We start from the raw sequence: 13,879 nt of genomic DNA on the forward strand, positions 1-13,879 counted from the left end.
AAAACAAGCTGACAGATACACATGCAGCAGACACAGAATGAGTTAATGCAGATTTATTAAGAAAAGCTCTGTTGCACAATTAAAAACTAATTTTCTGTTCAGTGGGACAAACTTAATTGATGAAAATAAGAGTGGTGTCTTGACCAATTATAAATGTTTGATAGCTAACCTGTCCTGTTAGAAGGTTAACAAAACACTACATTGTTTGCTAGCTAGCTAAAATGTTAGTTAGCCTAGTTAGCCTACTCGTGAGGGCTCGGCAGAGAAGCTCTAATTTCTCCAACTCTGATAAAAACTTGTTAGCAGAATTAATGGAGCAACATGGCCAACTGACAACAGCACAACAAGGAAAAAAAACACACTGGTTTGCACTTGGATTATTTTACTCAATCTATCTCAAAAAGGCAGCCATTTGAAGTTTTTAAAGTTTTACTGCACCAGAATTAAATTTAATCTAGGTTTAGAGTAAAAACTAAGATGTTAAAATGTAATCTTTCTTGATTTTAAGATAGTTTAAAAGATTGGTCCAACATAATTTAAAGTTAGGGTTAAAAAGTAATCTTGGTGCAACCTAGCCATTTAGCCAGATAGTGGAAGGGGAAGAAAATGCTGCCTGAAATAGTTAAGGAATGGCAGGTTTATACCCGCAGTCTACATCTGGTGAGTCAGACCAAATTAGAGGCTAGCTAAAAGGCTCGGTATAGCTGCATTATTGGTGATCATTTCCATGATTTTAGCAGTATGAGTGACATTAAATCTAAATGAATGAAACCATTTGAATAAACCTCTACCACTCACCTGATCGAACAGATAGACGGTGACATCGTCAAAAAACGACACCGTCTTCTTCTTGCGTTCAAGCTCCTCCTCTAGGTTCTCTGTCGTGAGCAGGGTTGGCATCTTGAGGAGGCTGCGCAGTTTATGGGCTTCGCTGTCATCACTCACCACGATGGGCACTGGGTGGCACTCGTCTTCGCTCTCCTCCCCGCTCTGTTCCTGCACACTATAGGTTCGCAGCTCCTCGTCTGACTCGTCGCTGTCATCTGTGTCACCGTCCTCCTCGTCCGCCTCTTCGCCATCAGCCGGAGACCCTCGGCCCTCTGTTGCAGGGAGTGTAGGTGGAGGGGTGGATGGAGGTGGAGGGGAGGAAGAAGAAAACCGCCTGGTGCCTGCCGTGTGCTGCAAGGCCACCTCATCTTTGGGTAAAATGTGCAGGATTTCACCGGATATCCCTGATGGCCTGTTTTGAATCGTTTTGATCACTGGTTCTTCTGTTTTTTCTAAATCCTGAACAGAGTTTTTCATGTCTTCTGCATCCTCCTCCTCTACCTTGACACTGGAGATACAATCTCCATTCAGGGCACCAATGGCTTCTTCCATGGCTCCCACCACTTCTGCTGCCCAGTCTCCGAGGGATGAGCTTTCTTCCTGAGATGGCCATTCGTCCAGCCCTCCCTCTGCTATTGAAGCAGCGTCAGAAGGCTCCAGAGGTAGCCCCAGTGCCTCATCTTGGCCACACTCTTCTGTCAAGCATGCCTCCATCTCTAGTGAAGAAGGGCAGTCTGTTCCTTCTGTTACTATGTCTTGTATTTCAAGCTTTATGTCTTTGTTGGCTACAGTGTCCTTTAGTTCTTCCTCCTCTTCATTCTTCCTTTTCTCGCCCTTCTTTTCTACCATGTGCTGTTCCATTTCCCCATTTTGCTCATCTTTTACTCCCTCTGACAGTTCTTCCCCTTCATCCCTAGACTGCCTTTCATTCTCATAGTCTGAGAAGTAGGCAGAGTCTCTATACGGAGTCTTATCGCTCAGTGGTAAAAGGATGTGGTCGTCTGTCTGTGAGTTTCCTAAGGCCAAATCTTCACCCAGTGATGGTTCACCCTCTGGGGGCAATACTTCAGCTTCAACTCCCTGCTCCTCCTGCACCTTGTCTTCCTCAAGGCTTGTATCAAGGGCAGGCTTTCCCAGAGATTGTTCACGAGGTTCATGAGGCTCTTTGGGTACAAACTCAGGGCTCTCATTGTTTTCTGTGTCATAGCCACTGTCCATTGCTTTAGGTGAGCTGGAAGGGTGTGAAGACGCAGGGCTGAAGCCTTCACAAGACCCCGCTGCAGACGGCAGATCCATGGAATCCATGGAATCAGGAGTTCCTACCTGCTTCTGTAGCGACTTGAAGGCAGGAGAAGCATTCAGCTCGCTGGACTCGTCGGCGAAGATGCCTGAGGTTACGTCAGTGATGTCGTCTGTGATGTCATCGTCTTCGTCATCATCACTGCAGTCGAGGATGTCAGCAAGGCTCACACTGGAGCCTCCTCGGTCAACGCCGCTGTCGCCAGTGTGGCTCAGCTCTGACTGTGGATCTGTGAGGGCCACCATCACATGCATGTTGTCGGCAGGAGGCGGAGTGGCTTTAGTCATCGTCAGGGTCACCTCTTCTACTTTAGGCTCTGCTGGTTTTTGTGTGATTGGATTTTCTTTGATTATGTCCTCCCTCTTCTCTTTGAATAGTGTATCATCAAACGTGAGGTCAACATACTGCTCTCTACTGTCCTCAGTCTTTATCAAGGCAGGTTTGGGCACAATGGGACCCCCTGGAGCCGGAGATAGATTGATCATCTCGTCATTGCTTGGGATGTCAATCACCTTATCACTGATGTAGTTGCTGTGAGTGTAACTGTGACTATAGCTTTTGTTTCTGACTAGCAATCCTGTAAGGGGATCGACAAAGTGTGAGTGGCAGCACTCTCCAGATGTTGGCACCTGAGTCTCGCCCTCATGGCACAGGTATATGTAGGCGTTGCAGTTGTCTGAGGGCACCATTGAGTGATGTTTGCTCAGACTAAGGCAGGCACTGTTATCTTTGGCCAGGTGGGGCTCAAGATAGTCAATGGGTTTGGGTAGAGAGTGGAAGGCCAGGCTATGCTCCTCTGGCCAGGAGTCTTCGATATCTGTACTTGGCATTGTGTAGTGGAAATCTACGTAGGCATCCTGTCTGCAGCTGTGGCTCGCCCGTCTATGGTGACCCACATTGCTATGGCGGTGTTTTGAAGGCCAAGTGTTGCAGTTGTGTCTCTCAACAAATATATCTTCTTCTTCCTCCTCTGAATCACTGTGCCCGATGAAGAGAGCCCCCTCTGTTTCCATATTAATACTGACAGAGTGGCTGTGGTGCCTGTTGTGGTTGGGCATAGTCTTCCTCAGAGAGCCCATCATGTCGTAGTAGCCCCCTGTCACATTCTTTCCTATGATGGAGGTCTGACTTGTGTCCAGGTATGTGTCTCTGTAGGCCTGTTGAGGCGGACTGTTTACAGAGGGGGATATACCCAGCGGGTTCTCCAACTCACCCAAGGCCTGACGCAGGCTCCTTGACCCCCAGCTTTCTCGATGATGCTCACTGGAGAGCTCACCGCCAATCAGATAGTGATCTATTCCCAACGGGGGCGAGTGCTCATAGTAGTAACCCCCATCTCTGTCTTTATAGGACACGTAGTGACTAGACTCCCAGGGTCGCAGGGGGCTGCTGTCCGACACTTGTCCTAAAAGGGGCTCCATTGTCAGGGAGATAGCTGGACTCGAGTCATTGGAGTCGTACACATCTGACTTGTGGATGTCTGCTGACCAATAGGGAGCCATGTTCTTAGCCTGTGATGGGCAGGCCATGCACTCACCTGAGTCTGCACTGCCGGTCAGAAAGCTCCCACTGCTGCCCTGGTAGTCTGGGCTGTAGGAGCACATGGTATACTCTGGATCAATGTTACAGTCTACTGGCTCTTCAATGCGGATGTAGTATTCACTGCTTACTGAGGGGCTATGGGCACTGAGGACAGGAAGTATGCCTGGAGCATGTAGATGTTTTGGTTGGTAGTAAGACGGAGAAACTCCATGGCTGAGATTCTCTATGGGGCAGCCTCCCACGATGCCCCCAGGTGGGTAAAATGCTTCCTGACAATGATGACTGACCTGACCCAGATTACTGGAGGAGTCTGGGGCTCTGTAGGACTGGTCTGCTCTGGCTTGCTCCCACTTGTACTCAAAGTTCAGGCCATGGCTGGTTTCAGTGACCGTTAGTATGTCATCCCCAGATTCTGAGTGGTAGCCATCACCAGCTGAAAACTGCTCAAGGAGAGGGAAAGAGGAGGAGGTTGATGAGGGGTGGTCTCGTGACATTGCCGAGGCACCGCGGTGGCTGTTGAATCCAGTATTAGGACGCAGAGAGTTCCATCGCCTCTCAAAGTCTTCTTCGGCCTCACTGGCTCCCTTGGCACACAGATAGCTGAGCAGCAAGTGGACTTCCTCTGCGTTGGGTCTCTGATCAGGCTGGAGCCAGCAGAACTGCATCACCTCGTACCTGAGGAGACCAAACATAAGACAAACAGAAAAACAGACAGTCATATACACAAGATATGATATTCTGCAATACATATAATGTGTACCATTCCAACAAAAATATTTTTAATTAATAAAGCTGTAATAAAATGGCTAAGAAGAAGTGATGAGTAGAAAAGGAAAACTAGCAGGATTAACATAATAATTACAATTGGCAGAAGAAATGCAAACCACTCATCCCGCAAAACAAGTTAATTATTTTGTACTGCATGTTGTGTTTCATTCTTCTAATGAAGGAATTAAAATATTTACCTCCACCGAGGAGGTTGTGTTTTTGGTGCTGTTTGTTTTTTTGTTTGCAGGATAACAGAAAAACTACTGGCCCGATTTTCATAAAATTCTGTGAAAGGATGAGTCATGGGTCAAGGAAGAACCCATTAAATTTTGGAGCAGATCCGAATCATGTGGCAGAAACACAAATTATTTTTCACTTTCATTTCTGTGTGTCTCACCAGCGCTCAGCCAGGGGAACTTTGAGCAGCGGTTTGGGCAGTCGAAGCTGCTGCTCTCTCACGGCATAGGTCAGTACTTGTCTGTCCGAGTAGTGTCTGTAGGGCTGGTTGCCCAGCTCAAACAGCTCCCAGATAGTCACCCCAAGAGACCTGAGACACAGGATAACATGGACATTGTGTTGATAGACCAGTAATCAGCAGGGGGACAGTGTATATTTATGCATATATATATGTATATTTGATCTAGTCCCTAAACATTTTTGTTCATCCTGCTTCCTTACTGTTTTCATTCACAGACAGGGATTTTATAACTGTACTTTTCTCTTGTCTTATACCTTTCTCCATCTTCTTGGTTTCTGTCTTGCTGTAGCTGTTGACACTACAATTTCAAGAGCAGAGGGCAAGCTCGGAGAACTGGCCACAAAAAAAATATAAACTCTAACTTGAGTTCAAGACAGCTCCCATGGGACAAAACTCTAATCTATCTTCCATGTTTTGACAGTTACAAGAACACTTTGTTTTGTCAATTTTCTGCAATGTGTCTTGGTCTCAAGAGAGCCAACTTCAATCTTTGATGATCTTTTATACACACTGTATTGATAAATTGTTAGTATGACTGTACAAGATCTCTGTTTCTTTCAGTGCCTTCTTTTTACAACTTTAATCCTAATTTTAACAAAATGTAACATAAATAACAGCAACTTTACAGTTTGTCCTATTTCTGGAGACAATTTAGTATAATACAGACCCAGTCTCTCCCTTTCTGAACCAAAAAGACAATCAGTATTTGTTTAGCAAACCAAGTATTTAGTCATTTATTCCTATGTAACAGCCTGTGAACTTGTAAAACAAAATAATTTGCTTTGTCCTCTCTCCAAGGACAGTTCCCAAAGTTCATATTGAACTGGAAAAGTAGACATTTATGTATTTTGCTCCTCATCATTTGCAAAATCTTCGGCAGCTGCTGGTACACATGACTGTAGATGACTTTAATGTTGAAGAATGTTTTGATATCTTTTGGAAATTTGGTATTCTGTTCTATGTTTTCATTCTATATTGTTTTATATTTGTGTTATGTCTGCAACCATGTTAGCTGTCCTGCTGACTGTCCTGATCAGGATTCCTCATTAAATTATGATTAAATTGAAAATCACAACATTTTGTTGTATGTGAAGAAATCTTCCTCAGAGTTTTATTTTAAGAACAAATGTGCATGCATCTTTGTATGTGTGTGTTGCTCCTACCACATGTTGCTCTGTTGGGTCTGGTCAGCCACCAGCAGGTTTCCATGCACCTCATCCACCAGCTCTGGAGCGATCCAACGCAACGGCACGTACATCTGATCTGATGTCACGTAGTAATCATCCTGAAAGGAGGAATGGATACAGTTAGACAGCAGAGGAGGACAGAAGAGAATCACGCTTTGTTTGCTTTTTTGTTTATTATGTTCTCATACTAAATTCAGTACCATAAAAGAAGTGAAATGAGCTCTGGGGAATGAAATAATCTGTGGCAGCTCACATGCTGGATCTTTTTGTAGCTTCATTGCTCCTGAGGGACTTAGTGTATAGTGACTCACTAACAAGCTTAGCTCACTTTTTTCATTAATTCATTCATGCACTCATCCATTCAGTGTTTGTCTATTAATGGCTCTGTGTTACTGCAGCGATTTCCTTTTCCCGTTTGGCCAAACATTCTAAACATATTAAATTATTTACTTTCAAACAAACAAACAAACCTTGTATTTGGTGTGGGACAGACCATAATCTCCAATCTTCACTGAGACATTAGCAGACAACAAGCAGTTCCTCAAAGCCAGGTCACTGGTGACAAAGAGGGTGGTAGAAGAGGAGGGTGGAAGGGGGTAAAACAGGTGTTACAACTCTTCATTATAAATTTAAACATATGAAATAAGACCAGAACACTTGAGGAGGGTACAAGCATGACAGCTCTGTATGCAAAAACGCTTACTAACTGCAAGATGACATAATAAACCTTTTATATGTGCAACATTTAACAGCACTGAAGTGCCGTGGGATCATGGGAGTTCTTTTCTGCATTGTTAAACTATCATAGCTGAAAAAAATCTATCTGAGAGGCAGAAATCATGTTCATGGATGAAGTAATATTTAAGTTTTATCACACTGGCCAACTTCCTTCCTCAGTCTCTGATGTATCCCATGTCATCCTGGAAGTTATAGCATCTAGCAGCTAGTAGGAAACACAATGTTACCTTGCATAAATTATGGATTTATCTGAGGTGGATCATTGTTGGAAACGTGGGAGAGGTACACAACAAAACATGTCTAGCGTTTCTGACACTTTAATGTAGAAATGTTACATATTATAGCTTGAAGTTGCCCTATAGTGCAACACTGCTATCTCTGAAAACACGCATCAACATCGACTCCTGTCTCTGAAAAAGCTGCTGCAGACTGAGTGGATGTTTGAGTAGTTCCGGAGATGAGGGGTCACCGCCTGCAACAAAATCACTGATGCTGGAGTCTGTAAGGAGCACTCAGGCAGCACCAGGATATTGTTCCAGGAAGCAACCGAGATGCAAAAAAGCAGATTTGACTGATCACAGCAAGATATTAACCGGGCCTGGTGCTATAATTTTGACGTGTGTGTGATATTTAGCAGCCAGAATAGCTCGCTACCTGTGTGTGAAGTTGTGTTTGTGCAGGTGCAAGAGTCCTGAGGCAATGTCACAAGCCATCCGTTGAAGAATCAGGGGCTCTGGGGTCATGGATTCTGCGGTCCTGCAGCTTCGGAGGTAACCCTTCACATCCCCCTGGACAGAGAAATACAAGACCAGTATGTTACAACCTCTGACCACTGGAGGGCAGTCTTGTCACTGTACTGTGATTAATGGGACCAAGAGTCCCTCATCTCTTGTTCAATCGTGCAAATCTGGCTTGGCATCTGGAAACCTACAACCTGTAAACAATCGAAATGCTTCGGATGAACAGACCAATCTGGCCATCTGAAATCTTGGTTGTTTTTGTATTAAAATGATCTCTTTGACAGAGCCTTCACCCTCCTCCATCTTACTAATCACACTAATCAGCAGATTTTCCTACAGAGGTACATCTGAACATTTTCTGTCTTCACTAATACATCTGCTGTTTAATGGTTATCTTAAAGGGGAGACTTCATCTGTGTTCTTTTCCAGGTTTTTCAAATGGAAACTCTGTGTCAGGCCTTTTCAAAATGCAGTGATGTAGGTTACAGCACTGATGCCCTCCTCACCCCCCTCTCAGGGGTTCATATGTGACAACGTCATCATACAGAAACCTCTGTCAACTCATGGTGGAAAGCATGTTTTGAAGAGCTTAGGAAAATAGTATTTTGACACTAAAACATACATCCTTTTACCAACACTTGAATGTTCACACTTGAATACATAACACTGAGAAGAACACTGAGAAGCTACTGAATGATAAATACTTGACAAAAATATAAACTCAACATTTTTGTTTTTGTGATTTTACATGAGTTGAAGTAAATAATCTAAGACTTTCACTGTGCAAACAAAAAGTTTATTTCTCTTAAATTTTGTTCACAGATTCATTTAAATCTTAAATCCTTTGGCAGGATAACTAACAGGTCTACCTTGGCTGGTAGTCCTTCTACTCCAAACAAAATCTGAGAGAAAAAATCCTTTGTGTGCAAAGAGGAAGTCTTAAATCTTTACTACAACTCATGAAAAACAAGTGTTGTGTTTATTTATATATGGGCAGTATCAAGGTATTATTGTATTCCCAGGTATTCAGACATCCTGAAGATATGATTTTACTGTCAGAAATGCAGACCTCCTCTCTCTATTAAACTAATATAGAGATGCTGTGTTGAGGCGATGTATTGAAGTGTACAGCATGAACCACCAGAGGTCAGTCTGTGCTGGTGGTGGAAAAGGCAGCTGAGCTGAGAAAGATGGTAACTGTGAGTGAAGGGTATCATAGACTTATAATGCGTATGTAGATGCCACATTAACTGCTTTGTCCCGTTGCTGTGATACGTCAAAGTTGTGGCTGTGTTTTTTCTGGATATTAAGCGCTATAACGTTTCCATTTTTCGACAGACTTTCAGTGTGTGAACCCTTGAAATCGGTTGAGAAATGTAAACGTTTCAGTTTGTTTACTTGTATGTGTTTACAGGCCGGTCTTGACCGGACCCAGAAGTGACAGTGATGTTGATGTACAATCCAAAGGCGAATGCGGCGTCTACGTATATATGTTTATGATGGGGATGTTACAAGGCTAGTAGAAAAGAAAAAAAAATGCCTGTGCCCCTGTTTGTGAGTATTTTGGGTTTAGTTCCAGGATTTAGCCAAGCCCGCCAAAATTAGGCTCACAGCACTGCAGGCTAGACAATGACATATGTGATATGACACTGTGAGCAATATATTTCATCAGCTCTCACCACTGTACTCTGCTAACACTCTGAGTCAATTAAAAATTGACAGATGTGAAGAGGCAGCAGGCCAGTTCTTAGTTCTCTGATTACTTCAATATCACCACAAATATTAGTGTTAAATCTTCTGAACTAATCAGTCCTGTGGAACTGAAGGTGGATTTTAGGCTGCAGTTTGACAAGTTTGACAAGTACAAGTGTAGCGTGACTTATTGGCACGTTTGGGCTCGCTTGCCAAATATTTACAGTAGCTGCCAAGAATGTTTCTATTGCCAAATGCAATTAAGAGAAAAATCCCATAAACTACATATTATAAGAAGTTTCTAATCCATTTAATGTAGTGAATGGGTTACAGGATATAATGTAGACTTTAAATTTAAAACAAAGGTCAGGAGAATTGACAGGGGCTTTCATAAACTGCAGCACATATCTCATACTGTAGATCATTTCAATACAGTTTATGTACCAAAAGTGGTACAGCCTAATATAAAAACACTTAGCGGCAAAGGCACATTCACGCCACAGCGATTTTATTATAATATTAAAATCCTTAAATGGAATGACAGAGTTCCAGCAGGGAAACACAGCAGGGTTCTGGCAGCACTCCTTTCACATTCATCCACTTGGCACTTGGTGCGTATTAACTTCAGATGTGACTTAATCTATTTCACACATACTTTAAGCTGTTCTCCCCACACCTGGCCTCTGGCTTTGGATGGATACTCACCAGTGGGCAAAACTCCATCACCAGCAGGTAGGGAGTGACCTCGGTGCACTGGGCCAAACACTGCACCAGAGCATGGTGCTGGAGGGTACTGGAGAGCAGAGGAACGGAGGAAGAGCATGAGATCATTTTGCAGCACAGCACAAGGCAGTTTAGTTTTGGCACATAGTAGAATGACATTAAAACATTCTGAGACACCCACACTGACATTAATTATGAAAATTCATACTGCATATTGACAGTATTGTACAAAAAAAAAAATATGCTGCAGAAACACACAAATACAGCTGCATGAACATTTGCTAACAAATCTAGCTTTTTATCTAAATGGACACTGCAGCAGACAGTGTTATGAGAAGTCTCTGCTTCAACTCCCAGTCTACACATCACTTGAGGTTTCAACCTTCAGCTCTTTGGGGTGGGCTCTAACCAGGCTCAGATGTTACTACTTAAATGATGCCATTATTATGCAGCAATTCTAAAATATATATATACATATATATATATACATATATATATATATATATATATATATATATATATATATATATTAAACAGTTAATTTGAGAGTTGTTTAACTTGTGCACTGCATGCATCCATGCAAGTTTAGTATAAAATGTCTTCTATTAGTAGCAGCAGTAAAATGTAGCCTGCTTAAGGAAGTAAAAGTTGTGAAGAATGTTCCCTTCCTCATGTGTTATAAAAATCCATCCCCAAAATTGGAGATACTGAAATAGTTGAACACTAGGACAATTTCAGCTTCGCAGTTTGTTTATTTATGAGCTTAAAACAGCTATAAAAAGAGCTTGTGAAAAGCAGCAAACTCGCTGCTAGCATGCATCTCCCAGCTGAAACTACAAGAGAGAAGATTGGCTGGAGCTAGCTGGTTAGCATGCTAACTTCAGTAGATATCTCTGCAACACAACAGACATGTTTGACATAATATCAAAAATGTGATCTCTTTATATTCTGTTGTTATGATTGCTTTGAATGTTTTAAACTAAAAAATCCTGGCCATATCTTACACATTGCACTTATAAAATGGATAGGAGTACTTCAGTAAATGTATGGACTTATCTTACCATTGCTGACATACAGAGACAGACAGACAGACAGATGACAGGTGAGGTAAATGTGTACCGGTAAGGCTGTGCTTCCTCCAGGAAGTGCATCTGGTCCTGCACGCTAGCGCTGGCTTTGAGTTCCTTCACCACCACCTGGGTGGTATTTAGGCCTGCATTCACCTCCCCCAGCAGAACCTGAAACGGTACAGATAGAGACATATACGCACAGGGAAGACAGGAGGACAGATAGACAGACAGACAGACAGACAGACAGACAGCAGGCAAACACACAGACATTTACATTACATTTACACCCAAAGAAACCCATGAAGCATGGAGTGGGAGTGACCAGAAAGACAAGAAGACAAAGCAGTCATGCAGGAGTTCAGCAAAGGAGAATTCAAAGACAATAAAAGAGACAAAAGAATGCAGACAAACACACAGACAGATGGACATACCCAGTCAAGGTACACAAGGATGGAGAGGATGGATGTGTGTTCATGAGTGAAGAGTATGAGTTGGAAAAGGAGGAGAAACGGACAAAGAAACAGAGGGAGAGAGAGCGACAACAACATGTTATCTGGTTGTAAAAACACGATACAGCACCGCACGGTTCAGCCTGCAGCAGAGGGCTATTACTTTGACATTTTTACCAGTGTAAAATTTGTTCCCAAGGGCTAAGTCTATCACTACTGGGACAAGTGGACATCAAAAGCTTGAGGATCAGGCTGGCATTACACACTCAGACATTACAGGTAACTCAGCATGTCGGCCATATTTAACTGACTCCATTCTAAACACGGCTGGGATCACAGCAAAGACTAACAACCGTGATGTGAGACTCACTGATGCTGTGTTTCATCTACCTGGCAGGTAGCTGCAGGGACAGCAGGAGCAGCTGTCAAAACCACCGGCAGGAAGCTATGAAGATTGAAGTGTCAGAAGTGGGCTTACCTTCCCGAACCAGCCATTCCCAATCTCTTTCAGGTAGAGAAGACTGTGGCGGCCGAGATCTGTGGATTTCAGGAGTTGAACTGTAGAAAAAACAAAAATAGAGGAAAAGGTGTTATACTGCTGGGCACAGGCCCAGGGGCCCAAAGGGTCAGGGGCCCCCATGGACTTCACCTGCAAAGTTTCACTCAAAGAGGCACACTAAACGATAAACAGACACACAGTGCAACCACAAAGAGAAACAAAACAACCACAAAAAATGACCACAAAGACACACAAAACTAGAGAAAGGTGCATAACAACTAGAATGAAGTGTGTAGCAGAAAGAAGCAAAACATTGTCTCATGATCCGTCCACGACCATCAGACTCTTGACGTTGTTGTGGTCTTTACAAATCCAGCTGTTTGGCTCATTTATAAAAATCACATTACGCTACATTACAGATAACTATTCTGCAAACAATGCTAATGTGTTTCAGCAGTGTGAATGTGGCTGTTCCACCACTCAATACATACAGGTTCTGATTCATTTCCATATGATATTAGCAAACTCTAGAAACTTGCTTGAACTCTTAAATCTACCTCACTGAACATCAAGTCTGCATTAATTCTGATCAAAGTTACAGGATAATAAGTATTTTCAAATAATTACACATTTCAGTGTCATTATCACACAACAATAACAACACTGACAGATATTAATGCAGGTTTGATTGTTTATTCTGATGGATTTATCTACTCAAGCGAGAGGCAATTAGCAATGCTAATTGATTTTTATACCAAATGAAAATGGATGGAAACCAGTACTTGGAACAAAAGTAAACATTATATTTAAAAATATCTACAACTGTTTAGCATATGTTTGGAAATAGTCAACAAAAATGTCAAGTAAATAAGCTGAAACTGAACTGGCACTGACATGATCCTGTCAGCTTTTTCAAGTTAAATTCAAAAGATCTTTTGCTGCCGTAAAATTATGAGATTTGCTTCCTTTCTACACTCTTTCACGTGTCGTTTCATGGTCAGTTCTTCATCTGACAAAAAGTCTTTTCTGCTTTCGAGGTCTGTTTTTCTACAAGAGACAATAGTGGCTCATACATACTGAAGAGGAGGCCAACCCTCATCATGGTTCGCTGACATTTTCATTAGAATTAGATGAAAACAACTGAAAGGACACACTACACATCTCATGTGTCCAGTAACAAGACAAAGCAGGTTCTCTGATGAGTTTTAACACACATAACTTGGGGTGGGGGAAAAAAAACATGTAATAATGATTTGGAATTTATTTTATGTCCTGCTCACTGCACATGATCCCTTTCTAAACAGACTCTGATCATAAAAACAGGCACAATTGTTTCAGAAAATACAAAAACAAGACATAGGATGTCTTCAGTCATATGGAAGTGAATCAAAGCTCTTAATGATATAGAATGAACATTAGATCATATAACACATATAAGATAGCAGAACGCACCATATCCAGGTTCTTAAGTGGCTACTGTAGAGTCCATCCTCTGTCCGATCGATTGTTATTAACCCTTTCTAAAATGAAATATCCCAGCATGCCAGTGGACGTTGCACATGCTCCCTGAGCATACAGATGTAACTCCACTCTTTACTCTTATTCTATATTGAACTGACTCTGGCACCGTTCTGTCTGTCTGTCCTCTAACTCCCCGATGCATCTCTGTCAGCGTCCCCTGATGACCTGAGTCCTTCCTGCCTGCCGAACACGCCCGACCGTCCCGTCCCAGCTCAGCCAAATGAAACGGGACTGATGGCAACAGCCCTCCTCCTCCCCTCCGCTCTCCACTACCCCTCACCATCTATCCCTTTCTTTCTCTCTCCATATCTCCCACGATGACACTTAGATTCTGGGCATAGAGG

At 42.7% G+C, this 13,879-nt stretch overlaps 1 protein-coding gene across 4 annotated transcripts in view; it reads right to left on the minus strand.

The window, feature by feature from the left end:
• aatkb (apoptosis-associated tyrosine kinase b) overlaps positions 1–13,879 on the minus strand; it is a 73,322-nt gene that overhangs the window by 4,536 nt on the left and 54,907 nt on the right. For 2 of the 4 annotated variants that reach the window (XM_084740390.1, XM_084740391.1), the window contains 8 exons: positions 11,994–12,073; positions 11,116–11,234; positions 9,979–10,066; positions 7,496–7,629; positions 6,574–6,658; positions 6,080–6,201; positions 4,836–4,985; positions 799–4,345 (listed from right to left, as the gene is read on the minus strand). In XM_084740390.1, the coding sequence (XP_084596516.1) occupies positions 799–4,345; positions 4,836–4,985; positions 6,080–6,201; positions 6,574–6,658; positions 7,496–7,629; positions 9,979–10,066; positions 11,116–11,234; positions 11,994–12,073 (4,325 nt within the window). The other 2 variants (XM_084740393.1, XM_084740392.1) reach the window with 2 other exon arrangements.

This window comes from Lutjanus erythropterus, chromosome 17 (genome assembly GCF_056507025.1).
Source record: "Lutjanus erythropterus isolate fLutEry1 chromosome 17, fLutEry1.hap2, whole genome shotgun sequence".
Taxonomy (NCBI): Eukaryota; Metazoa; Chordata; class Actinopteri; order Lutjaniformes; family Lutjanidae; genus Lutjanus; species Lutjanus erythropterus.